Raw genomic sequence first — 21,438 nt, 5'->3', positions numbered from 1 at the left:
CAAACACATACGCGCGCACACACACACACATCCATTCTCTTTCTCTCTTGTTGACCGATCGGTGACCAACATATATGCATTATGATTACGCATTACGCACACTCTGCACACGCATCGCACGCAGCTGAAGCATGCCGTTTAACAGTGTTTCTCTTTTGCGAACCGTTCACGACGCTTCTGGCACGGATACACGCCAAGCCGAGCTCTCGAGAAGGAGCCATCAGAAAGGTAAACACACCGAGGACCATTTTTCTCCTGGCACCGACGTACGATCTCGTCTTGAGAGCATCGGCCGAACACGCTCGCGGGTTTTCTTCACTGGTTGATTGATTGACTGATTAATCACGGATTGTCTCGCATGCTGAACACATGCACTAGAGTGCTCCCGCCTTGGTTCCAACGGAATCCCCCTGTCCCCGATCCCAAACCGTTCTGTCTTCTGTCTTCTACTCTGTCTTACTCTACGATTTATGTTCCTTTCTCTCTCTCTCTCTCTCTCTCTCTCTCTCTCTCTCTCTCTCTCGCTCTGTCTATCTATCTTTCTCTTCCTTAATGATTTTGTTACACGTTACGACGTGTCCTCGCGCTCCTCCTCGATCTACAACCCTGTCTTTAGATCTTCAATCTCTCTATCTCTTTCTGTGGGAAGACGTCTAGATTTCGTAGATCTTCCCCAAACTCTTTTACAAGACTGTAGTTAGCGGCACGATGTCCGACAGGATCGACGCAATTCGTTTTCACGGTTATCAGACAGCGGATCTTTTGTGCGAAATAAAAGTTTTCCGAGGCGTTTGCGAGGAACGGAATTTCCATGAACAAGTATCTCTGTTTTTAACAATTGAAGCAAGTCCGAAATAATGTAATATTGTTTTTCTTGATTCCTGGAACCTTTTCTTAGTATTGCATGAGCCGCCCACTTGCCAAATCGATTAACTCCATAAATCAGAAAGTGGAGAATTGTGATTAAATAAAAGTTTTCCTAGGCGTTTGCGAGGAACGGAATTTCCATGAACAAGTATCTCTCTTTTTAACAATTGCAATATGGCGGAAATAATGTAATATTGTTTTTCTCGATTCCTGGAACCTTTTCTTAGTATTATATCAGCCGCCCACTTGCCAAATCGATTAACTCCATAAATCAGAAAGTGGAGAATTGTGATTAAATAAAAGTTTTCCTAGGCGTTTGCGAGGAACGGAATTTCCATGAACAAGTATCTCTCTTTTTAACAATTGCAATATGGCGGAAATAATGTAATATTGTTTTTCTCGATTCCTGGAACCTTTTCTTAGTATTATATCAGCCGCACACTTTTCCAATGGATTGATTCCGTGAAACAGAAAGTGGAGAATTGTGATTAAATAATATGCACAGGTTCGCGACTGAATTCGAACGCCCTTTAAAACTGTATAACTTTTTTTTAAGTTGCACCACACGACCTGACTGTTTTTGAGCAATTAGAAGAATTGGTTTGACGAATGACGTGCAAAAAAGATTTTGAAAACATTGCAATTGCTAGGAATTATAACAGCAAATGAAGAAGGCACTCTCCAAAACTTTTTTATTTGAGCCTGTAATGAAAATTTAAAATATGCGTTTTGTAGATGTATGTTAGTTGTACACATACTGAAAATTTCGTCGAAATCGGTCGACGCAGATAAAAACGGCACGCATCGAAACATGTTAGAATCTGTAAAATTATAAGAGCAAATAAGAAAATCACTTTCCAAAACTTTTTTATTTGAGCCTGTAATGAACATTTGACAGACGCGTTTTGTAGATGTATGTTAGTTGTACACATACTGAAAATTTCATCGAAATCGGTCGACGCAGATAAAAACGGCACGCATCGAAACATGTTAGAATCTGTAAAATTATAAGAGCAAATAAGAAAATCACTTTCCAAAACTTTTTTATTTGAGCCTGTAATGAACATTTGACAGACGCGTTTTGTAGATGTATGTTAGTTGTACACATACTGAAAATTTCGTCGAATTCGGTTGACGCAAATAAAAACGGCACGCATCGAAAGATGTTAAAATCTGCAGAATTATAAGAGCAAATAGGAAAGGAACTTTCCAAAACTTTTTTATATGAGCCTGTAATGAAAATTTAAAATATGTGTTTTATAGATCTGTGTTAGTTATACGCATACAAAAAATTTCGTCGAAATCGGTTGACGCAAATAAGAACGGCACACATCGAAAGATGAAATTAGCCAAAAGTCGTGAAAAACTACGACTTTCACCACTTTTAACTGTTTGTAGCTCGTGTGTATATTAATCGATTTCGATGAAATTTTCAGCACATGTATACCTAACATAGATCTACAAAACGTATATTTTAAATTTTCATTACAGGCTCAAATAAAAAAGTTGTGAAAAGTGCCATTATTATTTTCTCATGTAATTCTTACCAATTGCAATTTTTTCAAAATCTTTTTTGCACATCATTTGAAAACCCAATTCTTCTAATTGCTCAAAAAAAGTCAGGTCGTTTGATCAAATTTTAACAAAGTTATACTGTTTCAAAGGGCGTTCGAATACTTTGTGTCTGTGTACGTATGACTGAACCAAGTGCTTCGACACTTAAATTTAAAATATTTCCAAAAGTGGAGTTAATCGATTTTGCCTGTGAACGGCTCATATTTCATTTGGAAATGGCTACCACAGCGTTGCAAGATTTTGTTCTTTGCGAGATTTTGGTATTTGCGAGATTTTGTTATTTGCGAGATTTCGTTATTTACAAAATTTCGTTATTTACAAAATTTCGTTATTTGTGGGATTGTGTTATTTGCGAGATTTTTCTAGCAATTTTCGCTTGGATAAAAATATTCATTCAATTATATCCAACGGAATCTTTTTAATTCCACTCGCTGTCCGCGTCACAGTCTTTCGAGCATTTTCAGTATCGCATCGAATTCCGTCGCGCACGCATAAAATCCGCAGTCCAATGATTAAACAGGCGTGTCGCCTAATTGGAACAAACCTCGTGCTCGTTTAATCACCGCGTTTAACGATCCGTCCTACTGCCTGATACAGCGATTGGGCACGTTTCTGACTTTCACTCGACGTTTTCGGAAACTGGTTGCGTCGATCCCGGTCGATCTATAGTCGAGATCTCTGAAGACTGGAAGCTCAAGGTCTCTGGCAACCCCCCGCTACGATCGTACGTTCGATTCAAACCCTTTGCACTCGAACGACAACACTGAAGTGCCTCAGAAAATTGCCAGGACATAAAACGATTTTCGTGTCGCTGAACTTGTTTGTATTTGTTAACACTAAACCTACCAAGCACAAAACATATAAAAGTGAAAAATCTTATAACAAGAAATTACTTAAACTTTGTACGATTTTCATTATAATATGTGCTTAACACTAGATTTACGCAGCACTAAAAGTGACCAGTTTGGATTATTTTATAAAAATATCAAGCACACATTCAGGCAGATTTTTAGCAGCTTTTACCATAATATATGTTCCAAGGAATAAATGTGTTAAATAAGTTTCCTATAAATGCATTTTTACAATCACAATAATTGTAAATTAAAGAATATAGAAGCCGTCATTTTGACGGGTCCCGTAAATCTAGTGTTAAATAAATATGTCGATTCAGTAATTTCCCATGAAAACGTTTTTATATAGTATTTATGTATAGAGTTTAGTGTTAATAATGCCAGTTTGCTACGATGTCCAATCTAGATTAAGGGACCCAGTTACTGTGGGGGTACCAATTACCGCGCCTATAATAATTATACATTTTTTTGAAGTATAATGAATATTAAAAAAAGAGATATTAAATCTTTTTCATTAAATCAGTTCAATATATTTGTTACATCTCTCTTTTTTAATATTCATTATGCTTTAAAAATAAGTATAATTATAATGGGCACAGTAATTGGTACCCCCACAGTAACTGGGTCCCTTACCCTATCGTTGTTCGATTCCACTTTCTCTGGTTTGCAAACTGTTGCGAATCGCGTGTGTAAAATAGTTTCGAGTGTGAAGGGTCGATCCTCGATCAGCGAGGCGGGTCTCAACCTAGTCTAGTCTGTTCTTCTCAATAGATAGCGGTTCTCAGATTTTCATAGAAACGATGCATCCGATCTAATTAACCTCTTAAGCACTGCACGTCACTATTGTGGCTTTCCGTGGTAAGCATCAGTTCGAACGGTACGCCACTATAGTGGCTTTCCGTGGAAAGCATTAGTTTGATCGGTCCGAACCACTATAGTGGCTTTTATCCCATCCGCGGCCAGGGGCGCCGTCCCTGGAATACAGAGTTGCGGCCAGGCGGCGCCGTACCTGGGAGACAGACTTACGGACGAGCGCACTGTGCTTAAGAGGTTAACAACTAGCCTGCGGATTTTACTACAAACACCGGCTTCGATAAAAATTTGCATCCTGCAAATTTGCATTATTGCAAAATAAGCATTCTGTTCGTAAAAAAGACACACAAAGATATCACACGTTGATGCGTTCGGAAAACTCGTACGCCTAAAATCCGCAGTCTAGGCGACGATAGAACCGAGTAGCATCGCCGACAGTTCACTTGCAACGAACAATAGCCAGATCGTAGTTGGTTTGAAATCGTTCATGCACCTCTGAGAGGTCCCCTACCTCGCCGGTCGAGGGTTAAAAGCGTTCGCGCCGGATCCAGCTCGCAAGGAAACTGCTGTGACTTTTTCACCGATCGCGCACTGTCCATCTATGATAAGAAGACAGCGGACTTTATGCATTTATGAGAAAAATGAGTAGGCATAATTTAACCCTTTGTACTCGAAGCTATTTGAACTTCAAAACGAAACATTTCTTCCGACCTAGAATATTGCCCTTCTATATATACATTTTTCATATTATACATACGAAAATGGTGCAACTTACTCGTACAATACCGAAATGTTTAGTAATTTATTAAATGCAAACAAATTTAATAATGTAAAAAATATTTTGAATAATGCTACAGCAATTTTTAGTGGTGCCTTACAGGCACATTAACCGAAGGGTTAAAACGGTGAAAACATTGGAAGAATTTAAAAAGACTGTTATATTATTCTCGAGCTATTAATCCTTTCGTTCGTTTCCATGCGACAACCTATGTGTACGGGTGCCGACTATAGTCGGCATCCACGCGATGACCTGTGTACAGTGAATTCTCGTTACGAGTCAGTGGCGCCGTTCTGGTGACTGACTCTTAGACGGAGTTGGCACTGTCTTAGGTTGGCACTGACTCGTAATCAGAATTGACTGTATCGAGCGCCGACTATGTGCACACTTTTTGGCGCGGTGTCGCGTTCAGTCTTTGCACTCGAAGCCATTTTAACTCCAAAACGAAACACTTCTTCCGAACTAGAATATTTCCCTTCTATATATTTTTTTCTCAATGTTGTACATACGAAAATGGGGCAATGTACTCGCACAATACCGAAGTGTTTAGTAAATTATTAAATACAAACAAATTTAATAATATAAAAGATATTTTGAATAACGATACAGCAATATTTAGCGGCGCCTTGCAGTCGCCATTCGAGTGCTAAGGGTTAAACATATTATGAAAGAAAATGAATGTCTGTTTCACTCCAGTTTGTTGCAATTCAGATGGAACATTTTTATCTTGCATCAAGATCCGCTATCTGATAATCACAAATACGGAAAGAAATTTCAGCGATTGAGGATCCATTCGATCCGAAAACGCGTGATCCGGTGCTAACGCCTAGTGGGCATACTCGCACTAGGCGAATGCCGCAGTTCGATTCGCAGATCGAGATGCGTCGAGATCGAGATCCAGCTCCCCGGAGGCCTTGGGCCGTGGGATTTCTTCTCTCTTCCTCTGCAAGCTTGTTTTCTGCCGTTTCTAGCACGATCTCGAACCTCGAATCTCGTCCGAAATCCCTCTCGAAAACCTGGAACGAGATTCTCTTTCTCTCTCTTTTTCTCTCTCGAATCCTGGATCCTTTTCGCGGGATTCCAGGCTGCTTCAAGACCGGGACCAAGATCCCCCGGGGATCCCTGTGCAGCGGCTTCTGGAACGCATCTCGATCGCGATAATCCCCGGAGACGATCGATCTCGATCGATCTCGTCTTTTCTCGGTTCTCCGGACTATACTTTTCTCTCTCTCTCTCTCTCTCTCTCTCTCTCTCTCTCTCTCTCTCTATCTCTCTTTCTCTCCGTCTCGACGTCCTTCGATCCTATCCCCTCAATCGGATCGCCGCCTCTGTGTGCTCTAATCTAGCTGTGGAAAACTATGTCGCGTGGAAAAAGCTCTCCCACTCTCTATTAACCGAACCACCCTCCGAATCCCAAGCGATTAAAAATCCTCCCCCTTGCCCCCTTGAGCCCCACAGTTCTCTCTCTCTTTCTCTTTCTCCGTTTGTCTGTCTGAAAATTACACAATTTTGCCAACCATGATTGTCTGCCGATCTCACTGAAAAAACGCTCTGCGTGCTCCAGGTCGGAGCACGAAGAAGGGCGACGGCTCTCAGGTGAAGGAATCGACCGACAGCAGCACAACGATCGAGGACGATGACGTTAAAGGTAGGACACCCAAAACCTCCTCACTCTCTCTCTCTCTCTCTCTCTTTCTTTCTCTTTCTATCTCTCTCTCTTTCTCTCTCTCTCTCAACCTCTGTCTATCTCTCTTAGATCATTCTATAGCATCCCCGCGTTATCCCATTAGGGGAACACCATCCCTGGATCCGCCGGGGACGTCTGCGCGATTTTTGTTTGTTCTTTTCACTCGATAAATCGCGACCATCGAACCACCCAAGAATCACGAACTTTAGGCTCTGGCTGCACCGGGAGAGGTGCCCTTCGTCGAGATCGCGACGATCTCTCCTGGAACCGGGGAGATCGGTGATTGCGTACATACTCGACTTCGCCGGAAAGTAGATCTGCGGATTTTCATGGACCCGGGAGATCTGGCGAGATCGTTCCCCGCGATCTCGTTCGACGGTCCGAGGGTTCGACGCAGAACTCTAATTTTCTCTTCTCTCGACTTTCCCCTATTTTCCTCTGGTCTCTTCTCTGTTTTCTCCGAACGACGACCGGTTGACCTTTTCACCGCTGCGATTTCTAACCTAGAACCTAAATACTACGCGAATTATTGCTGCAAAGTATCGTTCGAATTGTTAACCCCTGGTACTGTAATATCGAGTCAGATAGGTCTTCGAGAAAAGTGTTCAGGTGGTGAAGACTTTGAAGAGAATTTTCGAAATGCGTGCATTATTAACCCGTTTGCATCATCAGCGTGTATATACGCTCAATTTTCCTGGCCAGTATACGTACGCTCTAACACTATATAGTACGCTCAATTTATGTTTTCTTACAATGCTGAAATGTGAAGTTCTTTTACTTGTAGTCATTTTTGTACTTAAATATAATAAAAAAATAGTTTGATGGTAAAGGCCTTCTTTTCTCCTTCTTTTTTCCTTATGATGCAAATGGGTGAATTCCCTTTAAATTGAAATGAAATTCTATTTTATCAATGTTTAGCCATTACAGAACACGTGGTTATACAAGAAACATAAATTTTTTATTTTGATAAGACTTGGAATCCCCCCCATCTTTCGACACGTGACCTACGCCATTCTCTGCGTTTTGACATGCTGAACACGAAACGTAGTTGTCATTTTTGGCGGAAATGAATAGTTTTCGAGATATTCGCGAAAAACTACCGCTACCACTACATGAATCCTGCGTGTACCTACACATCCGTATGCAGTATAGGCCCCCCTCTTTTTGAAACTTTTTGAACTTGTTAGAAATGTGTTTTCTGTATAGAATATAGAGAAGTCTTTATATTGTCAAATCAGTGTTTCTTCCATTTCTGACCTTGCATGACCTTGAAGCTCACTGTGCAGTGTACGGATGAATTCGTCTGGACACACGCTTTCATGTGATATAAAAAAGTATACAGCATTCCGTTTAACCAGTTAAGCGCGTTTGACGTGTATACACGTCAATCCAAAACTCTATCGCGGTGCTGTGCTATGAATAAAAATGTAATTCTTTCTCGTGTTGCTTTACTTTTTTCGTAAAATTTATAATGGCAGCATCTGGCCTGCGTTCGACGTGTATATTCGTCATTGATTGATTCTAATTCTTATTGCTTGATTTAAACTCCGCAGTTGACTGGTTAAAAAATTGAAGGTCACCTTCATATCTAGCAAAATAGTGTAAACACAAAAAAATTACATCCGCCATTGTGTTGCGTATAAAAAACAGTACTACTTTTTCCTCTTTCATTTTTCTCTAATATTTACTATTTACAAGAAAAACACTGGCTAGTAATAGCGTGAACATACTGCATAGAGAAATCACTGTAGTAGCGGTAGTTTTTCGCGAATATCTCGAAAACCATTCATTCGCGCCAAAAATGACAAGTACATTTCGCGTTCGGCATGTCGAAACGAATAGAACGACGTAAATCATGTGTCGAAAGGAGGGGGGGGGGCGTTTTCCAAAATTCAGCCACTATTTTTCCTAGTGGATTACAGGCATCGAAGAAGTTCTAATCACGGTAATCATAAAATAAATTCTAGCACAAGGGGTTAATATTAACGACACATAATTTTCGCAGTGAAAGGGTTAACGATCGAGAACACGTAAGCCTCTGTTATGAAAATCCGCAGTCCACTGTTTCTCGAGAGAAGACGCTAGAAACATAGTCTAGCAATAGTTCCGTCCAGTTCACTCTTTTTGCTTCAGACTTGCAGCATAAGAGGGAGAAAATCGAGAAACAATCGCCATACCATTGTTCGATAATAAATAACGCGGATTTTTGAACGGGTCAAAGACTAAGATTTATGACTGTGAACAGTGTCTCGGCGACGTTCTTTCGAAAAGCTGTTTTGAAAGAAGATACGGAGTCGGAAGAGTTTGTGGAAGGAAGAAGCCCCATTATCTCTGTACATAGAGTGCATTATATTGTACGAACGGGATCAACGAGACCAGCAGGTTCTCGCGTGCTTGTGCCCTGTACTTCCCCCCCACCCCCACCCCCACCCCAGTTTCGGCCTAACTCCCAGGTTAGGGGAACCCTTGTTTTCGGTCCCCCTAGACACTTTAGACGCAACGATATCGCGGGCAGAGAGCATTTGCGCGCGCATATCGGCCTATTATTAGAGAGATAGTACACCCGTGCTCACGTGCAAATCGATCGTTGGACAATAGCTCGAGCAGCTAAGTATCTACCTCGTTGCTTTGCCTCTTGCCTAGCCCCCTCCACTAGACCCTGTCTCGCCTTCTACTTGCCCCTGTCCTGTGAACCCGTGACCCCGTTACCGAGTCCCATTCCCATCCATCAACCCACACTATTGCACAGGTTGCTCCCCCGAAGTTTGTCCAGGACATTTGCAGGAAAATCTGGACAGGTTCGAGGGTGCTGCCTGATCAGTCCAGGCTGGTCCTTGGCTCGAGGGATCGACGATTCGTCTCCGAGCTTCTGATCTTCGACCTTGAGCCCTAAATCCGTGACTCTTGAACTCGCATCGAAGGTTTCGCATCCGGTTAAAACTCTTGCAGCGAGGTACGGTGAATTCTCGATATATGTCAACAACACGGGTCTTGTCAGCGTCATGTATCGTGTAGGAGACATATCCGGGCCGTGTTATGTTCACTCGAGCTTCGGGACCCCTCACAGGATATATCCCGCGGTAGTGGGGATAACTCCACGACAATTATCATACAGAGGCGACAGATACAGAGATATCACTGTACAGTGCATTCTAGACATACAGTGTGTTCGCGATAATTTGTACCAGCGTTTCTTTCGTAAACATTAGGAAAAAACCGAAGAGGAGGTAGTTGTTATTTTACTAACAATATGATAGCGTATCTCAGTTTTTTGTATTTTTAATAGTTTTCTAGAAACAAAGGTGACCTTCACTTTATTTAATGGAATGCTACATATTTGTTTACGTCATATGAAAACGGACATTCAGACGAGTTCAATCATGTAGGATACTATGGTCTTCAGGGTCATACAAGGGCAGAAATAAAAGAAATAGATTTAACATTTCGTAATACTGTATTTACTAGTATGTTGTAGTGATAAGACTACATCTCGTGTTCAATGTGACTTCCGCTGACTGTGTGAATGTTTATGTTTTGAAAAGACATGTTTATTCCTTTAGTTTCAGTACAGTTGTGCGAAACAACTAGCCAAACCATACGTTATCATTATGTATCGTTATTCTACGCAGGAAAAAGTAGATATGTTAAATATTTTTTACGAGTGTAATAAAAATAAGAAACGAAGTGAACTAGTGTACGAAGAAAGATATCCACAGAGAGTAGAACCTAGTGAAACTCAGTTTCTCCATCTTAATAAACGTTTCAATGAAACAGGATCTGTAGTAGTGTCAAAACATCAGGGGATCCGTCGAATCACTGTTTTCAAAAAACAAACAATTAGAAATACTTCTTCATTTTCAAGAAGATCCATCTACTACGATAAGAAAAGTGACCAGGCTATGTGATATTTCAATTGCATCAACACATAAAGTTCTACAATTGTACGATTACAAACTTATCAAATATCATAAAGTACAAAGCCTCCAGGAATCTGTTCATCCACGACGTACTGAATTTTGTAATTGGTTCCCAACAAAAAACATGAACGATTCCAATTTTTATAGAAAAATATTATGAACAGATGAATCCAGTTTTGATAATAACATCATGCGTAATCGACATAATGCTCACTTTTGGACGAGCGAGAATCCGAAATTGAAAAAACAGACAAATTTCCAGGTACAGTTCAGAACAAATGCTTGGCGTGGAATGATTGATAACATTTTACTAGGTCCATATTTTTACACTGGAATTCTAAATGGAAATAAGTATTTACAATTTCTAAATTGTAAATTTCAAAATTACTGGTAACCACTGCCATTGTTTCTTGCACGAGACATATACTTCCAACAAGTCGGGGCTCCTACTCATAATTGTAGATCGGTAAACCATTTTTTACATAATATGTTTAACGATAAATAGATCGGAACATACGGACCTATAAAATGGCCTGCAAGATCCCCCGATTTGTCATCACTAAACTTTCTTTTTTTGTGGGGACATATTAAAGATATTGTTTACACTACACCACTGAGGGACGACTTGCAAACTAAGATAAAAGAAGCCTGTGCATCCATATCCAGTGCAACATTGGCAGAAACTACCAGGAATGCAGTCAGCAGAACTCAGAAATGCATTCTTGCTAACGGAAGTCACATTGAACACGAGATATAGTTTTATCACTACAACATACTAGTAATAACAATATTACAAAATGTTAAATCCATTTCTTTTATTTTTCCCCTTGTATGACCCTGAAGACCATAGTATACTACACGGTTGAACTCGTCTCAATGTCCGTTGTCATTTCACGTAAACAAATATGTAGCACTCCATTTAAAAGAATGAAGGTCACCCTTGTTTCTAGAAAAATATTAAATATACAAAAAATTGAGTTTATTAATTGCTAGTAAAATATACTACCTCCTCTTCGGTTTTTTCCTAATGTTCACCTTTTACGGAAAAATCGCTGCTACAAATTATCGCGAACACCCAGTATGTCAACAACACGGGTCTTGCCAGCGTGTATCGTCCAGTAGTGGGGATAATTCCGCGACGTTTATCATCCAGGCCCTGGCGACATATATAGAGAAACCAGTCTAGCCAAAATTTGTTTGATCAGTTCTGGCAAAGCGTCGCGATTTGGGGTTCAAGGTGAGACGAAGAAGAACCGGAAGAGAGGTGGTTTGAAACGAAGAAGGACCAGCCCCCGTTGTTCGCGTTTGGTGACCGCGCGGAGGTTCGTCGATTCGACGGCGTTTCGCGTTTTTCCTCGCGGCTAAAAATACAATAACCACCACCGAGTCTGCTCGTTTTTATGGCGGACAGGTGCGATGAAACGAACTGGTGATACGAGGACCAATCGATACCGACATAAACATCCAGCCATCGTGACGCGGTAATTCTGTCGCTTTGTGAGGCCTCTCAGGCGAACACCACGGTTTTTCCTTTTTCTATTTTTCCCCTTTTTTTTACCCAGAAAAGACCCTCTGCACTTCGGACACTGATCGAATTACCGCACGGCGAGGCGGCCATCTTGCTGATCGCGAACGGTTCTCCGCGATTTCGACGACGCACAATGGGCAATTTGGACGAAATCGGATTGAAAATCAAAGAACTTTCGATAGTAATGAGGTAGAGCGATGACATTTTTTTTAAATTAAAGCTGAAACTTTGTAGAATATGCGAAAAATAGGGAGATTATTACCATCCAATCATTTCAACGAAAAAATTATTTCATTAGTTTTTGTCACAAAAATCTATTTTTTGCAAAATCCTGAGGTCGTAGACAAATTTTGAGACCAGATTTGGAATCAGCGTGAAAGAATCTATGGAAAATGATGTATAGCATGTTAAAAAAATATTTTTCCGCGCGTGGTATTGGGAAAACTAAAATTTTCTTGAATTTGTGCGCGTTTAACGAATTTTCTCGAGGTTAAAAAACGTTCGTACCACAATCTCTCTATTTTTCCCATATTCCACAAAGTTGCAGCTTTCATTTAAAAAAAATTTCATCGCTCTACCTCATTCCTATCGAAAGTTCCTTGATTTTGAATCCGATTTTGTCCAAATTGCCCACTGTGCGTAGCACAGTGGGCCTTTTCATCGATTTAGCTGGCCAAAATTATTTGTAATGTTTAGTGGTCCCAGAACGTTTCCAAATTGCATATAATACCATCTTTTATTTGTTTAACACTAAACCTACCACCGCCGGTCGAAATGACCGGTTCCAGATTTTTTATTTTACAATTACTGACATTGTAAAGATGCTTTCGTGGGAAATTATTAAATGCATGTATTTAGGAGAGTATAATTTGTATTTAGGACAAATAAATTCAATATCTTCATTTTTATAAGACAATATGTATCAGTTACTCTTAAGAGACTCGGTAGGGTTAGTGTCACGTACTTTGAAAACATTTTTTAATACTTTTTAAATATTTGCAATATTTAAAAAGAAAGTGTACAACCTACTTGAAACATATAAAAACTGTCTCATCGAATTTTAGTAGCAAGACAGCTACTACGTAAATCTCTAACTTTCGATAAAGTACAGCACTTCATGGGCATCTGAGTAATAAAAAAAATATATTACCTCATTAAACCCCATATATTAAACTGTAGCAACCAATAAAAATTTTACACTGTAGGTATCATTTTTGAAATCGACTTTTGGCCTGCTAAATCGATCAAAAGGACCACTGTGCGACGACTCGCGAACGCGTTGCTCAGTATCGCGGAAACAGTTCGGATCTCGAGACGTCGCATAGTGGTTCAGAATCAGAAAATAGGTGGACAAAATTCATATGTCTTTCAACTATGCAATATTTATTATAAAAAAGGCAGATTTGGGGGGTTTTCAATTTGTAGAATCCAAATGTAGCCTTATTGGGGGCTGTTTTATCCGGTGAAATCGAAAATTCTCTGATTGATTTAAAACATAATTTTAGACAAACAATGATAGATAAATATACCCACGAAACTGTATAATTAAAGAGTTATTGTTAACGAAATCAATGAAAGTTTACATTTCAGAATTCTAGGCGAAAGTAATTATAAAGAATGGAGCTCTAAAAATTCATCCCATGAAATTTTGTTTAGTTAGATGTTTTTTACACGTTTATATAGTTTATTAACAATTATTTACTTATTCAATGATACAGCAATTTTTAGTGACGCCTTACAGTCGCCATTCTAGTGTTAAGTGTTAACACAACAAAGTTGACCTTCATATGACCCCTGAGTAAACTAATACCACCAAATTATGCCCCACTCAGCACCATTCTTATGTGAAATATTTTTTGGTAGAACTAACAATAGAAAAGAAATCAAGACGTCAAAATCGGGTGAGACACCCTGTATATACATAAATGCAGCCTAACGACGCCGCTGGTACTCGAAATAGGACCCGACCAAAGGTACCATTATTCGTACCATTAATGATTATAGCTGCGTAGATAATAATACGGCAAGGGTTGATAGCCAGCTCAGATTTAACGAACTCGATCGAGAAGGGGCAGAAAAACCGAACTGTTTCCGGTGGCCGGCAACTGGGATCAATATAGCTGCCGATCGAGAGAACCTCCGCGACCATAATCGCCGTACAGTCTCCGTCTCAGTCTGCAATGTAGAGCTTTGCTCACCGAATTCGCTACGAGAACTCCCGCGGACCTTTGTAGTCGTTGTATGGTGTACTTTCTATCTCTCTCTTTCTCTCTCTCTCTCTCTCTCTCTCTCTCTCTCTCTCTCTCTCTCTTTCTATCTATCTATCTATCTCTCTCTATCTCTGCCTAAACGGATAATCACCATCGGTGAATCTAACTATTTATCGGGGACCAACGATGGGCATACTAAACAAAATAGGCACCTTATTAACACTAGAACAATAAAAGTATCATCACAACAATTGTACGATAAACAATCAGAGATCCGTCATTTTTACGGGTCTCCGATTGTTGGAGTGTTCGCTCCTGTAAAATAACATAATCGGTCTGCGAATTTTTATGCTAGAACCTGTGAAAAACACACAGTGGAATGACTAATTTAATTTATTAGGGTAAGGGAGCCCATTACTGTGAGGGTACCAATTACTCTGCCTATATTAATTACACTTATTTTTACAGCATAATGAATATTGAAAAAGAGATATATAACATCTATATTAACTAATTCTAATGGAAAAATTGAATTTCTCTTTTTTCATATTCATTATGCCTAAATTAATATACGAACAGTAATTAGTACTCCCGCAGTAATTGGGTCCCTAGTCACAGAAATAAAGAATTTTTTTTTGAGTCTTTGCGAGTTCTGGTAAATTTTCGCAGAAAAATTCGTGGTCCGAGATTAAGAAAAAATTGGGTAGAACAAAGATTAGCATAAACGAGGTTCTACTGTTATGTGGGAAACGTGTTTTCCCGCATGAACAATAAATAAATTCGCGACAGACACAGAGACAGACAACACGCAAACACGCGCCACACCCCCAAGCAGAATTGTACGATACAAAAGCCTCGCCAGAGCAGCTGCGCAACCACAACGAGCAACAAAATGTTTGCCGATTCGGCAAAACAACGATGCTCACAAATCCATAACACGTAGCCGTCGTCTAGGAACGCACGCTATCAAATATATCCTCTCGAGACACTCGAAGACCGGTCGAATTTCGAGCAGCATCCGAATCTGGATTCGCAAATTGTAGTGGCAGTTAGTGCAGTCGTCAATTAGTTAAGATAGCTAAGATAGGCTCGGAGCTAGATCTCTAGTCCGTGTTAGTAGCATAATTAACACGCTGCGAGGATTTTTCTTTCCCAGAGTGTAGATACCGGTTGCCGCCGTCGAAATTAGGCGACTCTCTCCTGAATCGATGCAGACTGGCCAGAAAGTCTTTGCTAAATTAATACGAACGCAGTGTATTCTCGATATATGTCAACAACACGGTTCTTAGCAGCGTCGTGTATCGTACAGGAGACATACCCGAGCCGTGTTATGTTTACTCATGCTTCGGGGCCCTTCACAGATACAACCCACGGTAGTGGGGATAATTCCGCGACGTTTATCATCCAGGCCTTGGCGACATATATCGAGAAGTCACTGTAACACGTACTCTGCGTGCCTCGCAAGCAGGAATGCGGCTGTGAGCCGTTCTATTAGGTCATTCCTCACGCATTTTCGGTTCTAGCCGAATTGTTGGTTAAATTGTGTGACGTCAAAACCCCTAACCAGTCTCGACTTGTGAGGCAGGGAGAGTATGTATGTGCCTTAGTGTGCGAATTAATGTGAGCCAACCAATATTTTTAATGTCTTATTAGTTTTTTGAAGTTGGTAACATGACAGTGGTAGCGGCCATTTTGTTGTACGTTTGATGAACTAGTCTGTGCTGACCTATTGAGAGGTATTGACGTGTGGAATTATGTAATTATGTAATAATTTGTAAATTATGTAATTTGACAAAATGATTCATTCATTGATGATTCATTTGATTTTTTTTTTTTTGTAATTTGTTTGTGGACTTATCCACTAAGGACACGCCAATGCCTCTCAACAAATCAGCACAGACTGGTTCATCAAACGCACCACAAAATGGCCGCTACCACCGACATGGTTGCCGACTTTATAAAACTAATAAGACGTTAAAAACGTTGGTGTGTTCACATGAATTCGCATACTACCGTTCGACTCGGACACCTAGCATCATTTCTCAGGCTTTCCGGCTCATCTGATATTGTATCTCGTTGCGAAATATTTAACAGACCCGGTCTCACACGATCATTCCTCCATCCCGACCTCTCCCTCTCTGGCACTTAGGATCGAGAGCGATTAGGATCGCGCGCCGTTTTCGGTCTTTGCGTTTGCGATTATTGTTTCTCCGTGTCACTTGTGGGCAAGGTAGCAGGCGCCGTAGACGCGAGGGAAATCGATGAAACGGTTCAGGGGATGATCGATCAGGGGATTTCGCGCGAGATTTTTCGTCAGATTTTTCGGAGGAGTCTCCACGTGGGCGAAACGTGGGAGCAAGTAGTACGACCTCGAATTGGTCAGACACGCGGTAGGATCGACGTGTGTCGCCAATTCGATGGCCTCTCGAATCGGCGAGAGCCGGAATCGCGGCGACCACCACCGTCTCTCTTTCTGTCACTCTCTTTTGTCTCTTTCTCTCTCTATATACAGGGTGGCCCACATAACTCTGAACAGCTCAATATCTCGAAAACTATGCCATCGATTTTAAAGTTCTTAGTCTTAAATTGCATGGAACTGAAGGGCCTTTCTGACTACATAAACGTGAAGTGGCCTCCCTTCCCTTTTAACGGGGGAGGGGAAGTACCTTTATAATTTTAAATGGAACCCCCTATAAAATGTTACATATTTAGATTCTACAGGAAAAAACAAGTCAATTTTGTCTGAAACATTTTTTTGTCAGATACTTCCATGATGAGATATAACAGTTTGAAGTTTCGAGTTGTAGGTACTTGAAGCGCTCGGAAATAGCGTTATGGAATTATACGCGCTTGAGTCCTTTGCTTATTCGTGAAGAAATAAAATGTACTTTAAATTAAATGTTCAAAATGTCCACCACGGGCTTGTAAACATTTATTTACTCGAAACATCAAAGTTGTTCTAACATTTTTTAACATTTCGGGAGTCACTGAAGCGCAAGCGTCACGTATTCTTTGTTTCATATCCTCTTTTGTCGTCGGTGGTTCAAACATTACTTTGTCCTTTACATATCCCCATAAGAAAAAATCTAATGGTGTTAGATCGGGGGATCGAGGAGGCCATTGAAGAGGTCCCCCACGACCTATCCATTTGTTCCCAAATTTTTCGTTCAAAAATTGCCTGGTGATGATTGCAAAATGTGGAGGAGCGCCGTCTTGTTGGAACCACATTTCTCTTCTAACGTGCAGTGGCACATCTTCCAAAAGCGCAGGCAAATGATTTTTTAAGAAATCACAATAACTTGCAGATGTTACAGTTTCTTGAAAAAAATAAGGTCCAATCACAAAATCTCCTATTAGGCCACACCAAACGTTTAAAGACCATCGATGTTGAAAGGGAACACATCGCATCCAATTTGGGTTTTCCACGGCCCAATAATGCAGATTATGTCTATTTACATGCCCTGAATTCATAAAAGTGGCCTCATCGGAAAAAAGTATTTTGCACAAAAAGTCGTTTTCCACAACACCCTGCAGCCACTCACAAAATCTTACGCGGTGATCGTAATCTGCTATCGAAAGCTCTTGTGATAAAACCATGTGATATGGATCATACTTTTGCCGTTTCAAAATTCGTTGAATTGATGAACGACTAATATGCGATGTTTGTGCAAGTGTACGTTGACTAATATGAGGATTTAGTGTAATTGCAGCAAGAATACTGGCACTATTATTTTCATTAGTGACGCTTTTCTAAATTATGAAATGTTGCATGACATTTTTTGATCCCATAACGTTCAAAAAACATCACTGCTGCACGCCGATAATTTTTTTGGCATTCACCTAACGTTAATAACATAATTCACTTCTGTGTCAAAAGTAGCCATAATCACAATGTTACTGCTTGAATAACAGCTCTAAACTGAAAACGTTTTCATAGATAAGTGAGTCAAACTCAAGAATTGTAAATATTATTGTTTGTGTTTCTTCATGAATAAGCAAAGGACTCAAGCGCGTATAATTCCATAACGCTATTTCCGAGCGCTTCAAGTACCCACAACTCGAAACTTCAAACTGTTATATCTCATCATGGAAGTATCTGACAAAAAAATGTTTCAGACAAAATTGACTTGTTTTTTCCGGTAGAATCTAAATATGTAACATTTTGTAGGGGGTTCCATTTAAAATTACAAAGGTACCTCCCCTCCCACGTTAAAGGCGAAGGGAGGCCACTTCACGTTTATGTAGTCAGAAAGGCCCTTCAGTTCCATGCAATTTAAGACTAAGAACTTTAAAATCGATGGCATAGTTTTCGAGATATTGAGCTGTTCAGAGTTATGTGGGCCACCCTGTATATTTATATATGTATATAGTCCCGTGTGCACCTTCGTTCGATTATCGTGGCACAAAATTTTTACCGCTACTCGAAAATTCGCGACATTCGTCGGAGATGTTTCTTGATCAAAAAGCGCTGGAGAACCAGTCGAATTCTCTGAACTTCTTCAGGGACCAGTAGTCGTTGAAGAAGCGATAGCAGAATTTTTTTTCCAGCTGGAAAATTAATAAATTAATTAATTCCATTCCGTAACGCACAGTCCTCCGGTAGGTCTGAATGTTTCCGTTCAAGAAACAACTAAAACTAATCGCGCGCGTGTACCGGCGTCCCTGAAGAGGTTGATTCGAACCGTGCAGCAGAGCGATTACTATACTGTGAATCTTGTGCGGATATATAGCAAAACTGACTAGATGGAAACTGGAAGCGTCGGTAAAATGTGCGATCATAGTTTTCTCTGTGCTAAAATTCTCAACGGGAGAAGAGAATCTTCTGCCAACTGATAAACATTTTATTTCGCATAAAGACGCGCGGTACAGTAATCGCAGAGAGTAACCGCGAGAGTATCGATCGCGTTCGAACCTTTCGGAATCGAGATCGAGATAAGACAATCGACGGAGCTTCGAAGGTGCAACTTGCTTTTCGGTAGGGTGTCTTTACAGATTTTCAAGGAACTTTGCAAAGTTCGCAAACTGCGAATGCGCTTTGGTCGTGGAAAGATCGAGTCGCGCGCGACGAATTGTAGATCGATCGATCTGGCGCACAGCTTTCTCGCTTCTTTTTTTCAGAGCGATCGTCGCCGATCTTTCTCCTTTTCTCTTCTCGCTTAGTTTCTAGTCTGCTAACCGGGCCGAGGCGAGCTGATGCACCGCTTTCGTTGTCGTTTTTGCTTGCAATTAACACTAGAACTACCAAATTATCTCGTTCGCATCCGTTAACCCCTTGTACTATAATATCGAGTCAGACTCGTGACGAAGACATTGACGAAGAAATTGAAATAAAATTCTATCTTATCCTAGTCAATATATATATATATGTATTTAGCCATTGCAGAACACGTGGTTATACAATAAATATAAATTTTCTATTTTTCCCAGTAGATTATAGGCATCGAAGAAGTTCTAATAATCGCAATCGTAAAATAAATTGTAGTGCAAGGGGTTAAAATCGTTAAGATGCATTTTTGATGCAATTTCTATACCTCGCGACCAGGGACCAAAAATAACAGTTATTTTAAAATTTTCTACGATAAAAATCATTAATAAACAGTCGATTATTATTGAAATTTAAGATAACCTACACAAAATATAAAGAAAAAAATTCGAAGAACAAAATGATTAAAAAATATCGATTTCTATACATTTTGGTTACAAATAACAGTTATTAGTGTTCAAAAAATTCGATCCTCAAAAACTGTTTCGATTAGTCGAAGCAGTTATCGATGAGAGAAGTTCGTTTCAGAGAGAGAAGTTTGTCAGGAGAAAATTTGTAAAAACTAATGTTTGTCGCGTTCAATTTTGATTGTAGCAATTAATTTTATGAATAAAAAATTGATTAAATAATTGTTTGTCTACCATTTAAAAGTTGTACTATTTAATAATAACTATTACAAATTTCATTCGTCAATAACTGTTATGAACGATCGAAATGAACTTCTCTCGTTGATAACTGTTATAAGTGATCGAAATTAATTTCTCTCAACGATAATTGTTTTAAAAAATCGAGACAGTTTTTCTTCCTCGATAACAGTTATCTTGGAGGATCCAATTTGTTGGACACTAATAACTGTTATTTGTAGCAACATTTTCGGTTACTTATAATCCTAATTTGTAACCAATACGATTTTACTCGATAAAATACTTGTTATTCCATGACTTTTTTTCTTTTTGATTATAACAGTTATGGTCCCTCGCTCGCAACCGATTTAGAAAATGCTTAAATCCGGACAAATATATTGTTTGTATGTATGTATGTTTCTAAAAAGATTAATGCAGCGAAGTAACACGTAGAATCACTGTTACCGTACCCGTAGATCTAGTGTTAAGAATGTTTGCCATAATGAGGCCCGGTTGGCAGGTGACAGGGAGCTTTTAATCGCTCGGAGATCCTTGTGTCCCGAAGATAGCTCGATCGCAACAATTTTTCCTAGTTTTTTCCTGGTTCGAGTCTAGAAATCGCTGAACAAAAGGATCTCCGTGTTTTTTTTTTTTGCCGGCGTTTCAAACTTTTCCCGCGCTTCTCAGACTCGCGTTCTCATTCTCATCGGTAGCGATTAGCGAGCTAGAGCGTGTTTAGATTAGCTTACAAGCGATCATCGTCGGCGAGCAGAAAGCTGTTTCTTTCTTTCTCCATGATGTTTCTTCGAATCTCTTTTCTCTTATTTCTTTGTTTTCGTTGACTGTCTTTTTGGAAACTCGAAACACGGTCGTCCACAGTGCACCCAGACACTCGTCGTCACAGAAGATATGTCTCCCCAGCCAGCACGCTGCTCGTGCCTTGGAAATGTTAGCCAAAGATTCTCTCCTTGTACGTCTCTCTCTCTCTCTCTCTCACTCTCTCTCTTTCTTGATCTTACACTCTCTATATCTCTGTTTCTTTCTGGTCCCGTTCCCATTTGTGCATCGACAACGCAGTCTAGCCACACGGGAACGAAACCACCATCCCCGTTGTCAGTTCCTTAGGTCTGTACACTCGCGCGCATACACGCGTGCACGTACAGAGAGAGAGAGACACACATACACACACAAACGATCATAAGAATCTCTCTTTCACCGGCACGAACCACGTCGACACGATTTACCGTCACACCGGTGTTATGGATTTATGAACACCACCCCCGTTTCTTCATTTCACTCTATATCTCACTCTCTCTCTCTCTCTCT

The 21,438-nt window shown here is 40.1% G+C and overlaps 1 protein-coding gene across 17 annotated transcripts in view; it reads left to right on the top strand.

Annotated features, from left to right (window-relative positions):
* Camkii (Calcium/calmodulin-dependent protein kinase II) overlaps window positions 1-21,438 on the top strand; it is a 251,592-nt gene that overhangs the window by 180,840 nt on the left and 49,314 nt on the right. For 16 of the 17 annotated variants that reach the window (XM_076798725.1, XM_076798721.1, XM_076798726.1 and 13 more), the window contains one exon: window positions 6,449-6,532. The exons of the other annotated variant lie outside the window; for it this stretch is intronic. In XM_076798725.1, the coding sequence (XP_076654840.1) occupies window positions 6,449-6,532 (84 nt within the window). The remainder of the gene's footprint in view (window positions 1-6,448; window positions 6,533-21,438) is intronic. 17 annotated transcript variants of the gene reach the window in all.

This window comes from Halictus rubicundus, chromosome 13 (genome assembly GCF_050948215.1).
Source record: "Halictus rubicundus isolate RS-2024b chromosome 13, iyHalRubi1_principal, whole genome shotgun sequence".
NCBI lineage: Eukaryota > Metazoa > Arthropoda > Insecta > Hymenoptera > Halictidae > Halictus > Halictus rubicundus.
Note: the sequence above shows the minus strand (reverse complement) of the source record. Positions and strands in the feature narration are given on the sequence as shown.